This window comes from Notechis scutatus, chromosome 6, assembly GCF_049901735.1.
Source record: "Notechis scutatus isolate UNSWTSFEM ecotype Mainland chromosome 6, rNotScu1.2, whole genome shotgun sequence".
Classification (NCBI taxonomy): domain Eukaryota; kingdom Metazoa; phylum Chordata; class Lepidosauria; order Squamata; family Elapidae; genus Notechis; species Notechis scutatus.
In genome coordinates this window covers 31,703,593-31,726,493 of record NC_142014.1, presented here as the reverse complement: position 1 = coordinate 31,726,493, position 22,901 = coordinate 31,703,593, and the positions used below count along the sequence as shown (strand labels likewise).

At 48.7% G+C, this 22,901-nt stretch overlaps 2 protein-coding genes across 5 annotated transcripts in view; one reads left to right on the top strand and one right to left on the bottom strand.

Annotated features, from left to right (window-relative positions):
* RASSF8 (Ras association domain family member 8) overlaps window positions 1–8,576 on the top strand; it is an 83,522-nt gene extending 74,946 nt beyond the window's left edge. Inside the window, exons 3-5 of one of the 3 annotated variants that reach the window (XM_026667854.2) lie at window positions 756–1,642; window positions 2,737–2,881; window positions 5,032–8,576. In XM_026667854.2, coding sequence (XP_026523639.2) covers window positions 756–1,642; window positions 2,737–2,881; window positions 5,032–5,153 — 1,154 coding nt within the window. In that variant the 3' untranslated portion in view covers window positions 5,154–8,576. The remainder of the gene's footprint in view (window positions 1–755; window positions 1,643–2,736; window positions 2,882–5,031) is intronic. The other 2 variants (XM_087967902.1, XM_087967903.1) reach the window with 2 other exon arrangements.
* A 6,020-nt stretch (window positions 8,577–14,596) lies between these two features.
* Window positions 14,597–22,200, bottom strand: BHLHE41 (basic helix-loop-helix family member e41). 2 transcript variants are annotated; one of them, XM_087967900.1, is made up of 5 exons: window positions 22,022–22,200; window positions 21,114–21,177; window positions 20,716–20,823; window positions 17,915–18,026; window positions 14,597–15,681 (listed from the first exon to the last, which is right to left on the bottom strand). In XM_087967900.1, the coding sequence occupies exons 1-5, from the start codon at window positions 22,084–22,086 to the stop codon at window positions 14,738–14,740; spliced, it is 1,293 nt and encodes a 430-aa protein (XP_087824026.1). In that variant the 5' UTR covers window positions 22,087–22,200; the 3' UTR covers window positions 14,597–14,737. The 2 variants fall into 2 exon arrangements, with proteins under 2 accessions (XP_087824026.1, XP_087824027.1); XM_087967901.1 differs by lacking the exons at window positions 17,915–18,026; window positions 22,022–22,200 and having other exon boundaries at window positions 21,114–21,360.
* Between the last annotated feature and the right edge of the window lie 701 nt (window positions 22,201–22,901).

Genomic DNA, 22,901 nt, shown 5'->3' with positions numbered 1-22,901 from the left:
CATTTTACGACATTTCTTACCACATTTGCTAAGTGAATCACTGCGGATGTTAAATGAGTCACACAGTTGTTAAGTGAATCTGGTTTCCCCCATTGACTTTGCTTATTGGAAGATCGCAGAAGGGGATCACGAGACACATTTCCAATTTGCATTCGGCTGCTTGACAAGTGATTCATGTTTATGACATCATAAATATGAATTGATTGTCAAGCATCCAAAAGTAAATCACGTTGCAATGGCCGTAAGTGTGAAAAACAACCCTAAATCTCTTTTTTTCAGGGCTGTTGTAACTTCGAACGGCCACTAAGTGAACCGTCATAAGTCGAGGACTACCTGTAATCAATGCTCTTACAGGAAGTCCTCAAGATACAACCACAATTGAGCTCCAAAATTTGTGTTGCTGAGGGACACATTTGTTAAAGAGAATTTTGCTCCATTTTACAACCTTTCTGGCCACCATCGTTAAGTGAATCACTGCAGTTATTCAGTTAGTCACAAGGTCATTAAGTGAATCTGGCTTTGCTTGTCAGAAGGTCGCAAAACGGGATCGCGAAGACACTGTGACCATCATAAACATGAATCGATTGTCAAGCATCCGAATGTAAATCACGTTGCAATGGCCATAAGTGTGAAAAACAACCCCAAATCCCCTTTTTCAGGGCCGTTGTAACTTCCAATGGCTATTAATGAACTGTCGTAAGTCAAGGACTTCCTGTACGTCCAGGTCCTCATTTCTTCTATCTTTTTTTTTATAGGTCGTACGGGGAGGTACACCCTGATAGAAAAATGGCGGGATACGGAGAGACATTTATCGCCTCATGAGAACCCCATCATTTCCTTGAACAAATGGGGACAACACGCCGGCGATGTGCAGCTCGTCTTACGGCGCACCGGGCCGTCACTTAGCGAGCGGCCGACCTCAGACAGCGTCGCTCGGATCCCGGAAAGGACTTTGTACCGGCAAAGCTTGCCTCCCTTGGCCAAGCTCAGGCCTTCGAACGACAAGTCCATCAAAAGGAGGGAGCCCAAGCGCAAGTCGTTGACGTTCACCGGTGGGGCCAAAGGACTGATGGACATTTTCGGGAAGAGCAAAGAGTCCGAGTTCAAGCAGAAAGTCCTCCACTGCAAGACCACGGCAGACGAGCTGAAGAAGCTCGTCCGCCTCCAGGCGGAGAAGCTGCAGTCGGGGGAGAAACGGCTGGACTCGGATGAGGCCGAGATCCGCTACTGGGAGCAGAAGTTCAGCTTCAGCCTGGAGGATGACATCCTGAAGCTGGAGCAGAAGCTCAAGAGGAACGAGGTGGAGATCGAGGAGGAGGAGTTCTGGGAGAACGAGCTCCAGATCGAGCAGGAGAACGAGAAGCAGCTGAAGGAGCAGCTGATGGAGACCCGCCAGGGGGTCGCGGACTGTGAAAGCCAGCTGAGGGACTACCTGGCCCAGATCCGCCATATGGAAAGCGGCCTGGAGGCCGAGAAGCTGCAGCGGGAAGTGCAGGAGGCTCAAGTCAACGAGGAAGAAGTCCGAGAGAAGATCGAGAAAGTCCGGGGAGAACTTGAGCTCCACGGCCAGCAAAGCCTCCGGCTGGAAAACGGCCTCAAAGCTGTCGAGAGGTCTCTGGGGCAGGCGACCAAGCGGCTGCAGGTGGGATCCACTTTCGGTCTTCAAACGTTGCGTTAGAGAAATACAAAGAGAAAGGAAAGCAAGGGGAAAATAAGAGGGGGAAAAAAGCATGAAGGAGAAAAGAAAGAGAAAAGCATTGACCTGCCCTTCCTTTGGGTGCAGTTCGACTCCATGGGGCTCTCCAAGCTGGGTGGTTTTCTTGCAGATGTTTCATTACCCAACTAGGTAACAGCATCAGTGCTAGAAGGGAGTGATGTTTGGGGAGAGGAAGGGGAGGAGAAGGGAGGAGGAGGAGAGGGGAAGGAGGAGGAGGAGGAAAGCCAGGAGAAGGAGGAGGACTATGGGGACCTTGGTGCTCTCTGAGCTTAATTGTTTTCTTGCAGACGTTTCATTACGCAACTAGGTAACAACATCAGTGCTAGAAGGGAATGATGTTTGGGGAGAGGAAGGGGAGGAGAAGGAAGAAGGAAGAGGAGAGGGGAAGGAGGAGGAGGAAGAAAGCCAGGAGGAGGAGAAGGAGGAGGACTATGGGGACCTTGGTGCTCTCTGAGCTTAATTGTTTTCTTGCAGACGTTTCATTACCCAACTAGGTAATGTCTTTTTGCTAGTGCTGCTGGTGCTCCTAATAAAGGAATCATTGATTTATCTACAAAGGATTTGTCGTGTTTGGGGAGCTGAGTCAGAACAGAATGGTGGCAAGTCAGGGTCTACTCTGCAGATTGCTAAAGAGAACCCGGTTGTTGGAACGAGATCCATCGATGGCAGCTGCCAAAGTCATGAAATAACTAACTTCCTTGGGTGGTTTGGGTGGAGCGAGAATGGAAAATTAGCCCTGATTTATCCTGGAAAGCCAGTTATTTTCATTTCTGTTAAAAATCATTCGGCATCCTTCAGTCCTGTCTGGTTGAATCTTTTCTAATAGTGAGAATAATTAACCAGTGGAACAAATTGCCTGCGGAAAATTGCGGCAGCCCCATCATTGGAGGCCTTTAAGAAAAGACTGGATGGCCCTCTATCGGAACTAGTCTCCTGTGAGAGCCAGGGGCGGGGCTGGATGACCTCCGGGGTCCCTTCCAACTCTTGCTGCTAAATCTGTTTTCCTTTCTTCTTCTCAGGAAAGAGAACAAGAACTGGAGCAGCTGACAAAAGAACTGCGTCAAGTCAACCTCCAACAGTTCATCCAGCAGACGGGGACAAAAGTCACGGTGCTTCCGGCTGAGCCCGTTGAATTGGAGACATCACACCCAGAGCTGGAGAAAGGTAGTGTGATGACCCAAAGGGGCGTGGCACAAAGGCAGCACAGTCAGATAATCCTTAGGAGTTCCTATATTAGCTCCAACTTTGCCCCCCAATGTCCTGGTTACCTTCTGGGCCGGAGAACAACTGTCCCAGGAACAGCCTTTGGCTGCAGAGAATCAAGTCCAAAATATAGTCAACAAAAACTGTAACTAAAAGTCCAATCAAGGCAAAATGAGGTCATTAGTCAGGAGAAGGAATTCCAGATGTGAAGGCACAGCAGTAAACCAAACAGTTGGGAGGATGCCAGGAACGCAGATAACCAAAGTCAACACAAGATAAACTCACGTTTGCTCCCAGCATACATCTCTTTTAAACTCTCTTCCCAGGTGTGGCTAATGAAGGGAATCAGGGCCCTTTCCTCCCCCGTAAGCCACGCAATCCAGGTTGCTCCCTTCTCCATCCTGCTTGCCCTAGGATGAAGAGGGGGTGGGTCTTCCTCCGAATTCCCTCTCCCTTGTTCTACCTCTCCCCTGCTGTGCCCAGCCGGACTTTGCTCTTCCCCAGTTTCCTCCACAGCCAACGGAGCCACATTCCTGCTCCTTGTCAGCTGTTCGTCTTCCTCCTCGGATTCAGACTCTGACAGGGGGCATGACGGGTAGTTTTGAGATGACTACACACACCCCTGCCCAGGGGTGGGATTCAACCGGGGTAACAACCGGTTCGGTGAGCATGCGCTTTGCAGCGTTTCAAAACTGCCCATTTTCAGCTAATACTTACCTTCTGCTGCAGCCCCGGTGAGGAAAACAGCGGAGGCGTGGCCATCCACGGTGCTGCGTAAATCGGCTGAGCTGCAAAACACGGAAATAAAGGGCAGACTAGGGCAGGGGTGGATGGGCGGAGCTAAACGACCGCCAGAACTACCGGTTCGCCCAAACCTGTCCAAACTGGTAGAATCCCACCCCTGCTCCTGCCCCCTTCCTCAAACAGATCTTAGGAGGGATCCGTTGAAAGTTCACCCGTGGTCTTTTGAGGATTGGGCAGGAACGCTGGGAGAGATGTTGGCAGGTTCACAACTAATTTGCACACAAGCAACTTTCATTTCTAAAGAAGAGAAAGGAGAAGATAGACACATCGAGTCGGGGGTGCCCAACCTTGGTGGCAACTTCTAAGACCTGTGGACTTCCAAGTCCCAAGATTCCCCAGCCAGCCAGGTTTTAAAGCAGGTGGGATCCGACCAACATAATAACTGGTTTGTGGAGCGTGTGCATGCACATCAAATGCACACTGCATATGCTGCGCGCTATCAGCTCCAGCAAGCATTTACCTTCTCCAGCTGGCGAGCTGCACTGAGGAGGAAAACGCAGCCACTAAAGGACAGCCTAGAGCCCGGGTGGGGCAAACAGCAGGCCAAAACCTCATTACAGCGAACCGATTCAGTGTCAGCTGCTCTTCGGAGCTACCGGTTCTGTAGAACCAGACCGAACTGGTAGGATCCCACTCCTGTTTTAAAGTTGCCAAGGTTGGGCACCCTTGCATTGGGAGTAGCGAGACAAGATAGGGAGATAAGACAAGGTTGACTCAGTCTTCTGTCCTTCCGAAGTCGGTAGTATTAGGACCCAGGTAGTTTGGGGTAAAAGGCTGACTTTGTAAATCCCGTAGAGAGGGCTGTAAAGCAATGTGAAGTGGTATGTAAGTGCTATTGCGAATGGGAAGGGAGGGAAGGAGAGCGTGAGGGAAGAAGGGAAGGGAAGGGAGAAAGGAAAGGAAAGGAAAGGAAAGGAAAGGAAAGGAAAGGAAAGGAAAGGAAAGGAAAGGCGGGCCATGGTGGCACAGTGATTAGAATGCAGTATTATAGGCTGACTCTGCCCACTGTCAGGAGTTCAATCCTGACCGGCTCAAGCTTAACTCAGCCTTCCTTCCTTCCTTCCTTCCTTCCTTCCTTCCTTCCTTCCTTCCATCCATCCATCCATCCATCCATCCATCCATCCATCCATCCTGGCACAAGTGATTAGGATGCAGCATCGCAGGCTAATTCTGCCAACTGCCAGAAGTTCGATCTCTGCCCAGACTCAGCCTTCTGTCAATTCACCTTTCCCTCTTTAGGCAGAACCTGTTTAAGGCTTGAGCCCCCTTCGAAGACGTCATAACTAACCTCGTTTCTCCTCCCGCAGAACCCGCCTTTCAAACCAGCTCCCTCAAACGCCCGAGTTCCTCACGGCAGCTTCCCAGCAACCTTCGGATCTTGCAGAACCCGCTGTCCTCTGGATTTAACCCGGAGGGCATTTACGTATAACGGCCCAATGTCCCTCTGGGGAGGACATATGGAGGTAACCGAGGACCGCAACCCATTTCCTCCTGCTAGGTTTCTTCTCACCGTGACCTATGGAGGAAGAAGAAGAAGATGATGATCAAATCTGGCATTTGAAAACTTATCAAACCGGGGGCATTTCATGGCCTCTTTTTTAATCTCACGCCAGGCGCCAATTTTACGGCGAGGACCAAAACACAATGGTGGCAGCCATTCCTCCCTGAACAGCCATGTCAAAATAGCTTCCTTCATTTTCTTTTATTTTAAATATTAGTATTATTGCTATTTCTGAAGCATAAATATTTCTTAGCAGGCATCCGTGGCTGATCTGAGACACACACACACCCCTCTCACCCTCCCAAAATGCTCACTCTCTTTGCTGGGGTAGGGAATGATGGCCCTTTGGTTGACATGTGTACTTCAACTCCCAGAATTCCTGAGCCAACATCATTGACTTAGGAATCCTGGGAGTTTGGAAGTCCCCCATGGCTGCCTCGGGAATTCTGGGAGTTGAAGTCCAGAAGTGATCGAAGGGCCATCGTTTCCCCAACTCTGCTCTACGCAGTTGGATTATTTAGGGATTAATCTATGGTGTATGAATGCGGGCATATCGTTTCTAGTTGCAGGTCGTGCCTTAGAGTAGGCCTGTATTACTCCCCCATCCATGGCTGCTGCTATCTCTAAGACGCCATTTTGAATTAAGTTTTCCCTCTGTCCTTCTTCACATCTCTGTAGCATCATTTACACCATGTGTTGATAAGAGCTTGGTAGATCTTCCCCAACCTGTTGCTTGTTGGAGCTGTGGTGATGAAGCTGCAACTCGGGGTGAGGGATCCTAAATATTAAAGAAAAGAAGGCAAACATACACAATCCTCCCAACTACTACTAGGTTGCAAGCTTTAGTATGTTTCATAATTGGCCATGCTAGGGATTGGCCACTTGCCTTTCGAAAGAGAATTGAAGGACAAAAAGCTGGAGAAAGTCCCAATTTTAGGTCAGGTAGAACTTGGGTTTTTGCCCAGGATGATGCCATGCCTGCAGCGTGAAACGTGTGTTTGTGTACGTATGTAGGTGTGTGAGAGAGAGAGAAAGAAAGAAAGAAAGAATCTGCACAGATACAAATGAATGTGTACAATGATAAAAATGATGTGTTTTGTCACTGCACAAAGAGTCACAATGTCCAAATGGACTGAAGCTTAAAAGAAAAAAAGAGTTTATGTTGTGGTGGGTGTTTGTTGTGTTACAGCCATTGTGGGATATTTTTCCCCTCCCTTTTTTAATAGCCAATGGATTTTTTCCCCACTTAAAAGATCCTCAGGCCCGAAACTCCACTTTGTTAAGGATTACACTTAGCATTTGAAGATCTTCTAGTTAAATAGTGTTTTATGATGATACTGAAGTTTATATTTGACATATTTTGCCATAATGAATATGCCTATCAAGGAACAAAATGCTTTCTCTTTAGTCCAATGTCTTGCCAAAGGAATTTCTCACCGTTTATTTTTATAATTTTTATTATTATTTTTACCACTACAGTGTTCTTGTATTATAGCCAGGAAAGACACAATCCTCCATTATAATGTGGATTTGTGCCACTTACAATTTATTAAGCCAGAAACACCCATGTATGGTAGTTGGACAGCTGCATAACAACTTTTTTTCTCTTTTTTTGCAAAACCAGATTTTTTTTCCATCAGATTGGTTTCAGGTGTACATAAAATGGATGAGAAATGCTCAGGCCGTGAAATATGAAATAGCTGGACAGCTCCACCCTGATGCCTTGCCTATAGAAAGAAGACATATATAATAGATAGATAGATAGATAGATAGATAGATAGATAGATAGATAGATAGATGATAGATAGATAGATGCATATATATTTCTATAACTGTTTGCAAAATTATTTCAGCCCCGAATGTGATGATACAAAAAAGGTTCCTGAAGAAATGGTCATTTATTTAAATAAAAGCACATTTATTTCTAATGTAGCTCGTCACCCAATTACTACCCAAAATAATAGAATAGGGATTTTTGTTTTTCAGAAGAAGAATGCATGTCCCAGAACGATAGGAATAATAAGCACATATGTCACAAGTTCATGTTATTTTAGCAGTTAGATTTCTGAGCGTTTGAAGTATTATGTCAAGCAGAACACAGGAATATATTTTGAGCATTTCAGGATGTTTCTGCGTTTCTGGATATTATGGAAATGTCTCAGAATTATTTGGAAACTGATGTTCATTTTGATAACACTGTAAAATCAGAATTCAGGCCTTATTAGTTGTATTCCTTTTTCTGAGAATAGGGTGATGAACGAAATGATCTTGTTTTCTTTGAAGTGATAACACATTTACCTGAAAAACAAGGTAACTCCAATTTTAAGAGAATCCCCCGTTCTCCCAAGAAGGAGAAAACAGACAAAGAATTCAAAACACACACATCTTATGCAGTGCCCAAATCCAGCCGAAACTAGTAGTGTGTTACGTACACACCGTACAACTTTGTCAAAAGATTTGTTTCAACAAAGGAGAAGCTTGGATTCTCCCCATTAAAATATAAAACTCTTTGTAAATACTTCTCCTTCCTTCCCTTGGTATTCTGGATTTTGCTGATCAGATATCCGTTGGAGAAATTTAATCTCTCCTTGCCTAGAATTGTAACAAAAACAGGATTTGACATCATGAAACAAAAAATTGTTGATGTACATAAATTCAAAGGACAACTGGTTTGGCAAATGAATTTTCTTCGACAATATCCAATCGCAAAAGCATAGTAGTGCATTTTGCTATATTTAACTGCCTGCACATCATCTAGTGCAACCTAGAACCTCTGTAATAGCTTTCTCCAGATGTGCAGGCTTCAATGTTTACCAGATGTATAAGGTTTCAATTTCCAGAACTTAACAGTCAGCCAACCGTTGCTCCACGTTTCTGGAAAGTGCTAACTAAGATGGAGATGGTGTGAATGGGTCCTTCAGCCAAGATTTGATCCACCCAAAAATGATCCTTGGTGTGTTCCTTTGGGAGCAGGGATTTTGAAATGCAACCAAAGTTAACTTTGCATTCATTCAAATAGTTATTTCATCTGGTGCAAAGTACAAACCACGAGCTAAAGGACTCATGGCAAAAGTTGAGTTGCACTGATACTTAACTTAGCCTCCTACAATGCTTCTCCAAACCGTGTCTGTAAAAATCTGTTGTTTGCTTTGAAATTAACCATCTGCCAACATTTGAATATTTCCTTCCAAAGTCTTCAGTAAGTAAGTTTAGTTTAGCTGGTAACAGAATTGTCTTAAATTACATTACGAAGTTCTAAATGGTGTGGATTGGATTATTTGCACTGTTTAGTCCTTGGAAATTAAAAAGTCCTCAAAGAGATGTAATTAAAAGGGTTCCAATAATGGAAAACCGTGCTTTATAGAGTTATCAATTTTCTTCTTAGGGTACAGCCTAAATCATCCTACCTCATTCCCTCCCCTCCTTCTAATTTTCCTATGAATCCCAATTCTTCCCACTCAAATATTATGAAGTCTGCAGTCCGACATTGCATTTGATAAGCTATCCACTTTCAAAAGATATGCAAGAAAATGAATTGTGCAGGTATGATGAGCCCAGTGGGGAGTAGAATAGAATAACAGAGTTGGAAGGGACCTTGGAGGTCTTCTAGTCCAACCCCCTGCTTAGGCAGGAGAATAGAGGACTTCACATTTTTTTATTGCTTCTCCATCGTTCACGTCATCTTTAATGAGAATAGAAACAAAGGACAAATGCCAACAAAAAACACCTTTCATTCTATTTTGCTTTTAAAGGAGAAGAATTTCGACAAGTCTAGGGTGATAGTTATAGATCCTTAATCTAAGGTCCAGCCTTGGCCACTTTAAGACCTGTGGACTTCAACTCCCAGAATTCCTCAGCCAGCCATGCCAAGTTGGGCACTCCTGCCCTTAGGGATGGAGATAAGACCATCTGAAGTCTATCAGTCCATGATGAAGGCCAGTCTTTTGTGTTTTCTAGACTTTAGAAAATGGTGAACTATGTGTAGCTCAGCAGCACGTCTATCAGATGGGTTAGCCTTTGAGCAAGATTTATGTTTTCTCCATAGGTGAGAAGATTTGGTTAGGTTTACTCGCTGGCACAACACTGCACCTTGATGGAGTCATCCAGAGAGTTTCCTTCTTTAAATTCCTTTTGTAGACTCTCCGAGTTGAACAAAATTCCTAACGTGCTTTATATAATGTGAATTAGGCCTTAATTGTCATTGTACATAACAAACCTGTATTCTGATTTATTTTCCATTATCGAATAGCTCTGTGCTGTATTTTATTAAATACATTATCGAATATGTGATATATTTATATATCTATATATATCCAGACAGATAGATAATAGATAGAGATAAAGATATAGATATATCACAAAAGTATTACTTTTGTATTCCAGCTGGTTTTTTTTTTTTTTAAGGCATTACTTCATGCACATTTATTCTATTTGTTACAGTATTTTCATGTTTTGGATGAAGGCCATCGCTTGTATGGAGATGACAAAACAATTCTGTTTTATTTATTTATTCGCTCGGTATTTTTGCTGCTTTACTATTTTTTGAATAAAATTTCCATTGCCAATAAAAGAGCCAACGGATCCAACAACCTCATTATTTAACGAGGTTTTCAAACCGGGTTTCCGACGAGCAAAATCACCATGTGGGATCCGCTTAACGACAGTAAGTGATTCATTAAACGGGAGCAAAAATAAAAAGGTCATGTTTGGGGCGACTCGCTTAACAATCAGATTTCTTATAGCAATGGAAATTCTGGTGGTTATAAGTCAAGGACTTTACACTAGTGCATTGCGTGTTACGTTGGGCTGGTTTTGAAGAGCACTGAGTCCTATATGTTGTGGCCGGCCAGCAGCCAGTGGAGCTGGCGGCAGATTTGGATGGTGAGGAGGTTGGGGAGGGACATGGGCCAGTCCTGGAGTGTGGGGAAGACTCAGACGAGGGCTCTGTGTCAGAGGCAGAGATGGGGCCAGGGCCATCTGACAGTTAATCAGCTGCCTTTGGAGTCGGAGATAAGTGGGGAAGAAGAACAGCTGGAGCCTGTTCCCAGTGTGCGCATGCGCAGAGCTGCCAGGAGAAGGGAACTGTTAAGGAACAAGGGTCAACTCAGGAGTAAAGGCACAGGTGGACGGTGAATGGCCCCTCCCATAGGGAATAAAGGAGGAGTGGAAGGGGAGTGGTGTTTGCAGGAGACAATTAGTTTAATTCATTCGGGTGAAGATCTGTTCCTGACTGCTTGCCAAGTAACTGCTGCTACAGGATGGCGTTTGGAAGCTATCAGCCTGGCAACTCTCCAAGCCTGATAAAGGTCTGTCATTGTGAAACCTCTTAAAAGACTGTTTGCCAGGACTTTGCTGGAGAGGAATTCCCTTTATAACCTAAATGAAAGGGATTTTATCAGGACAAGGAGTCAGGTTCATGATCTTGGGAAGGTCTAGGTCAGAACACCTAAGTCACTCTTCGGTGCTGTTGTTGTCACTTCGAACAATCCATAAATGAGCTGTTATAAGTCGAGGGCTACCTGTAACAGATAACAGAGTTTGGAAGGGACCTTGGAGATCTTCTAGTCCAACCCCCTGCCCAAGCAGGAACCTACCCTTTACAAAATCTTCATTAGAGCTCATTCACTTGGATGATGTTGACGCTGATTACCTAATTTCATATTTTTTTGCGTGCTGGAGAAAATAGATGAAAACTCTTAGGGTGAAGATCTGTTCCTGACTTCTTGCCAAGTATTGTCTGCTACAGCATGGTGTTTGGAAGATATCGGCCTGGCAGCTCTCCAAGCCTGATAAAGGTCTGTCGTTGTGAAATCTCATGAAAGACCATTGGCCGGGACTTTGTTGGAGAGGAATTCACTGCAAATTAAATAAAAGGGGTTTTATCAGGACAAGGAGTCGGCTTCGTGCTTTTGGGGGAGCCTAGGTGAGGACACTAGAATCGTTACAAAATGCAGTACACCAGTTTCCAAGATAGGCCATTACTGAAAGCTTTGGAGCACATCCATGCTCCAAAAAGGTTCTTTGTGCAACCAGTGAGATGTTTTGAGACCCAGTTTGTATTTTTAAAAAGGTGCTAAAATGCACAAAGGCCTGAGTTTTATACCTTGCCCTTCTTCGATGATCTCGTGGAAAGACAGTGATAACTTAAGGAGAACAAATCCATAGTTAGCTAAAGAACTTTAATAACTGGACCAGCCACACCGTATATTAAAGGATCTTTTATTATTATTCAGTACGATCTCTTTCTTGAAATCACAAAATATTCTGGAAATATCTTTGACATCCGAAGTCACGATCAGCTGAAAATACTCAATAAAAAGATTAATATCCTATCCTCACATTCTGATTTTTTTTAGACAGCCTTTTTCTTCTCTCCCTTTCTGCCAAAGCAGCATTTTTTAAAAAAAATAATAATTTAAGACAGCGTAAGCTTGTATCGAGCAGTGCAACTCTTCTGCTACTGCTATTCCTCTTCCAAGGAAATATTTTTTTAAAACTCAAAATAGCACGTATCTTCTACAAAAATAGCATGGTGGGAGAATCATTCCTCGGATGTCTTGAACAACTATCTTAATAATAAGCCAAAGAGAAGGAGGGAAGGAGACAACTTGGCTTGACGCAGTGTGAGGCGAACAACAAACCGTCCCGAAATTACTCATTTGTCTTCAGTTTACTCACTCATCCTCAGACAAGGCCATAGCTCACCTCTTACATAACACTCAAGTGAGATTTCTCTACCTTGATAACAGCCTAAAAATACCAGAGATGAGGTTTTTGGCTTAAGCCCGGTTAAGAAAGCTCTCGTTGCATGACGGCATCTGTCAACATCTCTCAACCGAAGGGGAACGCGGGATTTTTGGAAACCGAAAGATTTCACCTTGAATCGCCTTTTTGCAAACCTGTTGGTTAATTGCAGTAAAACGTCCCTTGTCGGCGACCTCCCCTACATTGGCCAAATTCCCGTACACTCTAGGTAAATAGAAAATCAAACTCTATCGACCACATCTGGAATAGAGCAACCAAGTTTTAGTCCCCACATTACCAAAAGAAAAAAGATGTCAAGACTGATTGAAGGCTTGGAGATAAAAACGTGAAGAAGGGTTGCAGGATTTGGGTTTGGCCAGTCTAGACAAAAGGACCAGGGGGGACACGATGACAGGATGCCAGTATTTGAGAGGCTGCCCCAAAGAAGAGGGGGTCAACTTATTTTCCAAAGCACCAGAAGGCAAGGCAAGAAACAAGGGATGGAAACTAACCAAGGAGAGAAGCAACCTGGAATGAAGGAGAAACTTCCGAACAGGGAGGTCAATTAACCAGTGGGACGGCTTGCTACCAGACATTATGGGTGCTCCATCACTGGAGGATTTTAAGAAAAGTGGAAGAGAGCATTTGTTGCTCAGGGTTGAGCTCTGGGGTCCCTGGTGCTCTCTGAGCTTGGTAGTTTTCTGGGCAGACGTTTCATGGCCCAACTAGGTAACATCATCAGTGCTAGAAGTGAGGGGTGTGTGCAGGGAGGAGGAAGAAGAGGAGGAGGAAGATGACTGTGGGGTCCTTGGTGCTCTCTGAGCTGGGTGGTTTTCTTGGCAGACGTTTCATGACCCAACTAGGTAATGTCATCAGTGCTAAAAGGGAGAGGAGGACTATGGGGGTCTTTGGTGCTCTCTTGAGCTTAGTGGTTTCCTTCCAGACCTTTCATTACCCAACTAGGTAACCTTATCAGTGAAAGGGAACAGTTGACAAATCACTACAATTTGCAAACATACAAAAAGTTAGATGCAGCCTCCCTCCTCAGTATGCTTCCCTGGTGGTAAACCTCCCACCGAGGATGCTAAGATTTATTTCTGTAAACATTCATAAGATTCACTTTTAATGGGAGGTGTGCCAGGTGATGGTGGCTGGTTGTTGTTTTTTTTGTAAATTATAACCCTGCCTCATAAATCAAGGGAATTTGAAATCAAGAGTGTCTCCCAAGTGACAGAAAGGGGACCAAAGCAATTGTGTTAGTGTGTATGTAGTGCAAGCACTCGCCCACGCACACACAATTCGTACATCGCTTGAATCTGTAATGGCAAGGCAGGGAAAGGCTGGGGTGGAAGAGGGATTGGCTTCCATGACTGCAGGTGCCATCTTGACTTTTTTGACCTTGCACTCTAGGTCTGCCAAAAAAAAACCAGAAGCAGGTTTGAACAACGTATGGCCCACACCTCAATAAAGTTGCTAGTGCACAATGGTTTTGCCTAATTATTAGTTCCTCCCTTCTCTTCCTGTTCTCCACCGACGTGCAAATTGCTCACGCTCGCTTGTTGTCAGAGTGCCTTATAACCCTGTGCAAGAAATTTTGCTGAAGCCTCGAATCGACAATTTGCATCCGAGAGAATGTCGGTTCCTGTCAGCCTTATCAGGGAGACCACACAGGAAACACAACCCGATGAACTAATTTTACCTTATTGTGAGGCTACTTTAACAAAATTGAGCAGATCTGAAAGTACAAATCTCCCATAATCTCCTTTGCAGCCTGAGAAACTAGAAAGGCTCCCTGCGGATTCTCTTTCCCTGGCCCTTGTGTAGCTGTGGTCTCTTATCTGATCAGTCTTTAGGCAGAATCCCTTTGCTTCATATCCCAAGGTCATTCACAGGCACCATTTCATGTCTATGGAGATTCTCATTCATATAGGTCAGGGTTGTTCCAAATAAGCTTGCTTCTTTCTTTCTTTCTTTCTCCCTCTCCTTCCTTCCTTCCTTCCTTCCTTCCTTCCTTCCTTCCTTCCTTCCTTCCTTCTTTCTTTCTTTCTTTCTTTCTTTCTTTCTTTCTTTCTCTTTCTTTTTCACCCCTTTCCAAAGGGATGTGATTCAGAATAATAGAATAACAAGAGTTGGAAGGGACCCTGGAGGTCTTCTAGTCCAACCCCCTGCCTGGCAGGAAACCCTCTACTAGGGGTCCCCAACCTTGGCAGCTTTAAGACTTGTGGACTTCAACTCCCAGATCTTCTCAGCTAGCTTTGCTTTGTGAAATCCACAAGTCTTAAAGTTGCTAAGGTTGGAGACCCTTGCCCTATACCATTTCAGAGAAATGGCTGTTCAGTTTCTTCTTAAAAGTCTCCAGTGATGGAGAAGGAAGGGAGGAAAAGGAAAGGAAGAAGGAAGGGAGGAGAAAGGAAGGAAGGAAAAAGGAAAGGAAGGAAGGAAAAAGGAAAGGAAAAGAAAGGGAAGGAAGGAAGGAAGGAGAAAGGGAAGGAAGGAAAGGAAAGGAAACCCCTGCACCACTTCAGACATGTGTTTCCCAAAGGACCTCAGAAAACCAGGAGGAAGAAATGGGATCTCCCTCCCTCTTTCTCTCTCTTTAAACAGACAATCAATGGCCAATTTCGATCTTTTCCCCCGATTCTGGGAATGCCCCCCCCCTCCAATTTCCTGGGGGATTAAATGCTGGCCCGAAGAGGGCCCCCTTTGCGAAGGTTTCCCCCAGCCGGGCTGCTGCAGCTCAAGCTTTGGGCGAGGATCCGTGTCTTCCTTTAGCCCGGCCGGCTTGCGGAGGGGGGGAGAAGCCGGGGAGGGGTCTGAGCAGAGGGGTCTCCCTGCCCGGGAAAGCGAGGGGGTGGGGGGGCTGCCCCTGAAAGCGGGCTCCCTTTCTCGGCCGCGGCAAGGGAAGGCAAAGCCGCGGGGGCGGCCCCCTGGATGGAAATCCCTGGGTAGAATAAGGGGAAGGGTCCCGCAGCGGCCCCGGCGGGGTAAAGCGATGCCTCCCAGCCGACCTTCTCCAGGAAAGGTTGCAGGTAGGCAGCGGACGGGGCGATGAAGTAGAAAGGCAAGCAGAAGGGCGCGGTGGGGGCGGCTTGGGCCAAGAGAGCCCCCTCAATGCCGCTCCCCACGCCCAAAGCCATCCGGGGGTTGAAAAGAGCCGGCCTGGTCTCTGAGACCCCAGCCCCCTGCCCCGGGCCAGCCGAGGGGCTGCCGGCGTTCTCCAGCCTGCGTCTTTTGGACCCCTCGGGGTCTCCCCCCACCCCGTCGCCCGCGGGCTCCCGCTTGACCCTCAAGGCAGCCTGCGGGGTCTTCTTCCCCTCGCACTCGCCGCCGTAGCCGCTGTCCGTGTCGGTGTCCGGCTCCCCGGCTTGGTCCGGGCCGCTGGGCGGCGGCTGGGGGGCGGACCGCTTACCCCAGTTTTGAGTCCTTTGGATGACGGGCACGCAGTGCGCCTGGGGAGGGGGCTCCTGCTTCAGGGCCCCGCCGGGACGCGGCTCCAGCGGCGGCGGCTGTTTTGGGATCCAGAGGGGGCAACCGGGCAGGAAGCGAGCGCAAACCGCGCGCAGGTGGCCGAGCACCTGGACGCAGCGTTGCTCCCGGCCGGAGCAGCTCTCGGGTCGGGCGAGGTAGTGCAGGACTTCTTTGGCGCAGGTTTGGAAGCCCGAGTGGAAAGCCTCCAGGTCGGACTGCGGAGGAGACTCCAGGGATCCGTCCCCTGCGGGAAGAAAAGCGAGAAGGTGGGCAAGCGGCCAGGAGGAAAGCGCGCCTCGCCCGGTGGGATCTTGGTGCTCTCTGAGCTTACCCAAACTAGGAAAGATCATGAGTGCCAGAAGAGAGGGAGTCTGCAAAGAAAGAGGAGGAGGAAGAGGAAGAGGAGGAGGAAGAGGAAGAAGAGGAGGAGGAGGAGGAGAGGAGGAAGAAGAGAGGAAGAAGAGGAGGATGAGGAGGGAGAAGAGGAAGAAGAGGAAGAAGAAGAGGAGGAGGGAGAAGAGGAAGAAGAGGAGGGAGAGGAGGAGAGGAGGAAGAAGAAGAAGAAGAAGAAGAAGAAGAGGAGGAGGAGGAGGAGGAGGGAGAAAAAGAGAGAAGGAAGAAAAGGAGGGAGAAGAGGAGGAGGAAGAGGAGGAGGAGGAGGGAGAAAAAGAGGAGAAAAGAAAAGTAGGGAGAAGAGGAGAAGGAAGAGGAGGAGGAGGAGGGAGAGGAAAAAGAGAAGGAAGAAAAGGAGGGAGAAGAGGAGGAGGAAGAGGAGGAGGAAGAAGAGGAGGAGGAAGAAGAGGAGGGGGAGAAGAGGAGGAGGAGGAAGAAGAGGAGGGAGAAAAAGGAGAAGGAAGAAAAGGAGGGAGAAGAGGAGGAGGGAGAGGAGGAGGAGGAGGAGGAAAAGATGAGGAAGAGGAAGAGGAGGAGGAAGAAGAGGAGGAAGAAGAGGAGGAGGAGGAAGAAGAAGAGGAAGAAGAGGAGGAGGAGGAAGAGGAGGAGGAGGAAGAAGAGGAGGAGGAAGAAAAAGAGGAGAAGAAAGAAAAGGGAGGAGGAGGGAGAGAAGGAGGAGGGAGAAAAAGAGGAGAAGGAAGAAAAGGAGGGAGAAGAGGAGGAGGAAGAAGAGGAGGAGGAGGGAGAAGAGGAGGAGGAGGAGGAAGAGGAGGAGGAGGAGGAGGAAGAAGAAGAGGAGAAAAAGAGGAGGAGGAAGCGGAAGAGGAGGAAGAAGAGGAGGAGGAGGAAGAGGAAGAGGAGGAGGAGGGAGAAAAAGGAGAAGGAAGAAAAGGAGGGAGATGGGAGGAAGAAGAGGAGGAGGAGGAAGATGAGGAAGAAGAGGAAGAAGAGGAGGAGGAGGACTGTGGGGTCCCTGGTGCTCTCTGAGTTTTGTGGTTTTCCTGCAGACGTTTCCTGACCCAAACTAGGTAGCATCATCAGGGATAATGAAACATCTGCAAGGAAACCACCCAACTCAGAGAGGCCCCATTTCAACCCTGAACGAGGCAGAATTTGACTCCTGGCTTAATCAAATCTCCACATTTTCTATCTCAAAAGGTTTTGATTCAACGTTTTCAGCAGTGACGGGAGGAAACAGGTCCTTATGGGGCAACAGGTATGCCAACGTGTAACTCATGAAAGCTTTTTTTTTTTTTTTTTAATCATTTACTGGAGCAAAAACTTGGGAGTTGATGGCTAAAGACCCTGGTCTTAGAAGCTGGAAGACCCTGAGTTCTAGTCCTGCCTTTGGCACGAAACCAGCTAGATGCCCTCGGGCGGTCCCTTTCTCTCTCTGCCCTAGGAAGAAGCAGGGCAGGGCAAAGCATTTCTGAAAATGCTATGCAGAAAATTTCAGAGGCTTGTTTGGACATTAGCCAGGAGTCAAGACTGACTTGACAAGGGAGGAAAAAGGTCAAGAAGCCCTCGTGAAAGGAGATTTGCTTTCAAGTAAAATGTAGACAGTAGCAATTGTAGAGCAACCATCCTCTCTCTCTCCCTCTGTGTCTCCCCCTCTTTCTCTCTCCCTCTTTCTCTCTCCCTCCCTCTTCTCTCCCTCCCTTTTCTCTCCCTCTGTCCCTCTCTCCTCCCTCTCCCTCTTTCTCTCTCCCCCATCTCCCCTCTCTCCGCCTCTCTCTCCCTCTCCCTCTGTGTCTCCATCTCTCTTTCTCTCCTTCCCTCTCCCCTGCCTCCTCTGTCTCTCTTTTTCTCTCTCTCCCCTCCCCTTCTCTCCCTCTCCTCTGTGTCTCCCTCTCTTTCTCTCCTTCCCTCTCCCCCTGCCTCCTCTCTCTCCCCTTTTTTCTCTCCCCCTCCCTCCTCTCCTCTCTGTGTCTCCCTCTCTTTCTTTCTCTCTCTCCCCCTCTCCCTCCCTCTCTGTCTCCCTCCCTCTCTCTTCCTTTCTCTCTCTCCTTCTCCCTCCCTCCATCCCTCATTTAGCCCTTTCTTTTATATTCTTTCCGAGGCTGGATTTCCCCCCCCTTCCTTACCATTCTGTAGAGCAATGATTCTCTGATGCTGCTGTTCCGTTAAGGCGGTTAAAGTTTTGACGTGTTTCAAGGTTAATTCCAGCACAACGGCTTTCTCCAGGTGCCCCAACGTCTGGGAAGGACAAAGAGAGGCCCCTGGTCACAACCAGCCTCTAATCTTCGGTTCCCCAAAGTTCCTTCGAATCGGTTTTGAAATAAATCCTGTCCTGCTTTGGTTCAACGGACTAACCAGAGTTGGAAGGGACCTGAGAGGTCTTCTAGTCCAACCCTCCCCCCTGCTCAGGAAACCTGCTGTCCCACTGCTAAGGAGACCCTATACCATTTCAGACAAATTGTCCAGTCTCTTCTTAAAAGCCTCCAGTGATGGAGCAGCCACAATTTCTGGTGGCAAGCTGTTCCACTGGTTAATTGTTCTAACTGCCAGGAAATTTCTCCTTAATTAATTCCAGGCTGCTTCTCTCCTTGATGAGTTTCCATCCTTTGCTTCTTGTCCTGCCCTCTGGGGCTTTGGAGAATAGCTTGACTGCCTCTTCTTTGGGGCAGCCCCTGAGATATTGGAGCACTGCTATCATTTCTCCCCTAGTCCTTCTTTTCATCAAGCTAGACATACCCAATTCCTGTAACCGTTATTCGTATGTTTTAGCCTCCAGTCCCCTAATGTTGCTCTTCTCTGCACTCTTTCTAGAGTCTCCACATCTTTTTTTATTTTAACATCCTGGCGGCCAAAACTGGCTTGTGACAAGGCACCCCATTTTAAAAGGGTCTCTTCTTGTGTGCCTACAAAAATATTGTGGGATAAAAAGTACCCATAAACATTCTTGGGAAGGCTTAAGGCTTGGGAAAAAGGGATTAAAAATATAAGGGGGGTGGGGTTTAAAAGTGAATTTGCTTCCAAAATTGCACTTCCAACCCAACCCAATATTCAAAGATTCCAGGTCAGCACATTTACTAAGCCCCATAGAGCCAGTTTCGGGTAGCGGTTAAAGCAGGGGCCCTGAAACTTGGCAACGTTAAGACATGTGGACTTCAACAGGCTAATTCGGCCCAGTTAGTAGTTCAATCCTGAGCAGCTCAAGGTTGACTCAGCCTTCCCTCCTTCTGAGGTGGGTGAAATGAGGACCCAGATTGTTGGGAGCAACAGGCTGACTCTGCAAACCACTTAGAGAGGGCTGGAAAAGCCACATGAAGCGGTGTATAAGTCTATAGCTTCCTTCCTTCCTTCCTTCCTTCCTTCCTTCCTTCCTTCCTTCCTTCCTTCCTTCCTTCCTTCCTCCCCTCCCTCCCTCCCTCCCTCCTTCCTTCCTTCCTTCCCTCCCTCCTCCTTCCTTCCTCTCCCTCCTTCCTTCCTTCCTTCTTTCCTCCCTCCCTCCCCCCCTCCTTCCCTCCCTCCCTTCCTTCTTTCCTCCCTCCCCTCCCTCCCCCTCCTCCCTCCCTTCTTTCCTTCCTTCCTTCTTTCCTCCTTCCCTCCCTCCCTCCTTCCTTCCCTCCTTCCTTCCTTCCTTCCTCCCTCCCTCCCTCCCTTCCTCCCTCCCTCCTTCCTTCTTTCCTCCCTCCCTCCCTCCTTCCTCCTCCTTCCTTCCTTCTTCCTTCCTTCTTTCCTCCCTCCCTCCCTCCCTCCCTTCCTTCCTCCCTCCCTCCCTCCCTCCCTTCCTTCCTTCTTTCCTCCCTCCTCCCTCCCTCCCTCCTTCCCTCCTTCCTTCCTTCCTTCCTTCCCTCCCTCCCTCCCTTCCTTCCTTCCTCCCTCCCTCCTCCTCCCTCCCTCCCTCCTTCCTCCTCCCTCCTCCCTCCCTCTTTCCTTCCTTCCTTCTTTCCTCCTTCCCTCCTCCTCCTTCCTTCCCTCCCTTCCTCCTCCCTCCTCCTCCCTTCCTCCTCCCTTCCTTCTCCTCCCTCCCTCCTTCCTTCCCTCCTTCCTTCCTTCTTCCTTCCTTCCTTCCTCCTCCTCCTCCCTCCCTCCTTTCCTTCCTCCTTCCTTCCTTCCCTCCCTCCCTCCCTCCCTCCCTCCCTCCCTCCCTTCCTTCCTTCCTCCCTCCCTCCTTCCTTCCCTCCTTCCTTCCTTCTTCCTTCCTTCCTTCCTTCCTTCTTCCTCCCTCCCTCCCTCCCTCCCTCCCTCCTTCCTTCCTTCCTTCCTTCCTTCCTTCCTTCCTCCCCTCCCTCCCTTCCTTCCTTCCTTCCTCCTTCCTCCCTCCCTCCCTCCCTCCTCCCTCCCTCCCTCCCTTCCTTCCTTCCTTCCTCCCTCCCTCCTCCCTCCCTCCCTCCCTCCCTCCCTTCCTTCCTTCCTTCCTCCCTCCCTCCCTCCCCCTCCCTTCCTTCCTTCCTCACTCTCCTTCCTGGTGGCGCAGTATTGCAGGCAAACTCTGCCCACTGCCAGCGTTCAAACCTGGCCAGCTCGAGGCTGACTCAGTCTTCTGCCCTTCTGAGGTGGGTAAAATGAGGACCCAGATTGTTGGGGGCAACAGGCTGACTCTATAAATCACTTAGAGTGTAAACACACTATGAAGTGATATATTTTCCCTTCCTTCCTTCTTCCTTCCTTCCTTCCTTCCCTCCCTCCCTTTCTTTCCCTCCTCCCTCCCTCCTCACCCCTCCCTCCCTTCCTAAAATGAGGACCCAGATGGTTGGGGGCAAGAGGCTGATTCTGTCAACCGCTTGGAGAGAGGCTGTAAAAGCCCCGTGAAGCGGTATTGAAATCTAAGGGGGATTGCTGTGCCTATTAACAACATACATTTGGGGCTCCACTGGCCGTAAGCCGAGAACTGCCTGTCCTCGGGACTCAAATAGCGACCGAGAGGAAGACACAGTACCGTCAGTTTGAGATGTTCGGGGAGCAAATCCTTCAGCAGAGCGATGCATTCGTTGATCCGGTCGCGTCTCTTCTTCTCGATAAGCCGGTGGGGCAGTTTGTAGGTTTCCTAAATCCGAAGGAGGGGGAGGAAAGGATCAAGTTTTGCAGGTTCCGAATGGAATAGAATAGAATCACAGAGGTGGAAGGGACCTTGGAGGTCTTCTAGTCCAACCCCCTGCCTAGGCAGGAAACCCTACACCCCTTTCAGACAAATGGTTAAAAAGTTGGGGGAATAAAGTCCCAAAGAAGAAGGAATCATCCTGTTTCTGTATTTTTGAATTTTTTTATTTTTTTATTTTTTGCAAAAAGAAGTTACTGGAGGAGGGGGGGAAAAAGGAGCTTGGAAAAGCGTCTTACCTTGCTCTCGTCCCGCTTCATCCTTCTCCTGAAGCGGCACTTGGGCGAGAGGGAAGAATCCAGGCTGCGGAAGGAAGGAAAGAAGGAAGGGAAAAAAAGGGGGGGGGGGAAGAGAGCTCGGTCTCCGGCGAGGCTCAGGCATTCCCCGCCCGCCCCCCCCCGTCCACTTCACCCGGCGGGCTGCTCGGCCCGGGAGCGCCGGGTGTCAGGAGGGAGAGGGACACGTGCGCTCCCCGAGGATGCCCGGAGGAGCCCCAGAGGCGCAGAGCAAAATCCCCGGCGCCGGGAGGAGCAGGCAGGCACGCGAGGGCACGTGCGCGCCCCACACGCCGACACGGGCCCAGGCAGCTCGGTTTAAAGAGGGGGAGAGGGAGGGAGGGAGGAGAGGAAGGGAAAGAGGAGAGAGAGAGGAAGGAGGGAGGGGAAAAGAGAGAAGGAGGGAGGGGAAAAAGAGAGAAGGAGGGAGGGAGGGGAAAGAGAGAGGAGGGAGGGAGGGAGACAGGAGATTGAGGGAAGAAGGAAAGAGAGGGAGGAAGGGAAAGAGGGAAAGAGAGAGTGGGAAGGAGGGAGGGGGAAAGAGAGAAGGAGGGAAAGAGGGAAAGAGAGGGAAGGAGGGAAAGAGAGAAAGGGAGAGAGAGAGAGAAAGGAAGGAGGGAACGAGGGAAAGAGAGAAAGGGAGGGAAGGGGAGGGAAAGAGGAAGAAAGAGAGGGGAAAGGAGAGAGGAAGGAAGGGAGAGAGAGAGAAGATTTGGTCTGCCTTTGCTATGCTCTCCTCCTCCTCCCTGGAAACCCCTCTCCCTTCCAGCACTGACGACATTACCTAGTTGGGTAATGAAACGTCTGCAAGAAAACAACCAAGTTCAGAGAGCCCCAAGGACTTCACCCCCCCTCCTCCTCAGGAGCCCTACCCTCTGATGTCCCGAAACTGCTCTAAATCTGGCCTTTCTTGCCACGGAGGGGTCTCTTCATCCATGCCGGGCCAGGCGGTCTCCTGCTCCGCTCCCTGGCCAGCCGGTACCTTGCGGAAGCCGCGGACGCTGGCCAAGGCGACCCGGGGCGCCTGTAGGCACGACTGGCCGATCTTTGTTTCCCCCCCACTTCTCCGAGCGTTTGTGGCGGGCTGGGGGAGGGAGGAAGGACGGATGTGAAAGCTGGAAGGTCGCCTTTTCCCCCTCCCTCCCTCTCTTTCTTTCTTCCCTTTTCTCTTTCTCTTCTCTCCCTCCCTCCCCACTCTTTTCTTTCTTTCTTTCTTTCTTTCTTTCTTTCTTTCTTTCTTTCTTTCTTTCTTTCTTTCTTTCTTTCTTTCTTTCTTTCCTTCCTTCCTTCCTTCCTTCCTTCCTTCCTTCCTTCCTTCCTTCCTTCTCCCTTTCTTTCTCCCCTCCCTCCTTCTTTTCCTCTGTCTCCCCCCGCCTTTCCGTGCCACCGCGACAGCTCCCTGTCTGCTCAGGCGCTCGCCTGCAGGGCGCCCGCGTTGCCAGCCAGCCCAGCAGCCGCGGCTCACGTGCGGAACGTACCGTGCAAAGTCGGGGCTGGGGGAGGGAGGGGAGGGGTGGAAAAGAGCGGGGGCAGGGACGCCGGGAGGCGGGGACAGTTGGCCAGGCGACCGGAACGGATGGAGGAGAAGAGGGAGGGGGACGCGACAACGACAAGTTGGTCAGGTTGTCATCACCTCCTCCTCCTCCTCCTCCTCCCCCCCCCGGAGAAGGCGCAGGGAGGAAGGGGGGTCCCGGGCCAATCCTGCCTCTTCCAGCTATCCAAGGACAACTAGTGGACTTTTGGGGGGGGGGA

Excerpts from the sequence above, each read along its gene's own strand:
- BHLHE41 (XM_087967900.1), bottom strand. The coding sequence starts at position 22,086 with ATGGATGAAGAGACCCCTCCGTGGCAAGAAAGGCCAGATTTAGAGCAG. Across the intron at positions 20,824-21,113 it reads TGAAGCGGGACGAGAGCAAG|GAAACCTACAAACTGCCCCA; the intron begins GTAAGACGCTTT and ends CTTCGGATTTAG. Across the intron at positions 15,682-17,914 it reads AATCATTGCTCTACAGAATG|GGGACGGATCCCTGGAGTCT; the intron begins GTAAGGAAGGGG and ends TTCTTCCCGCAG.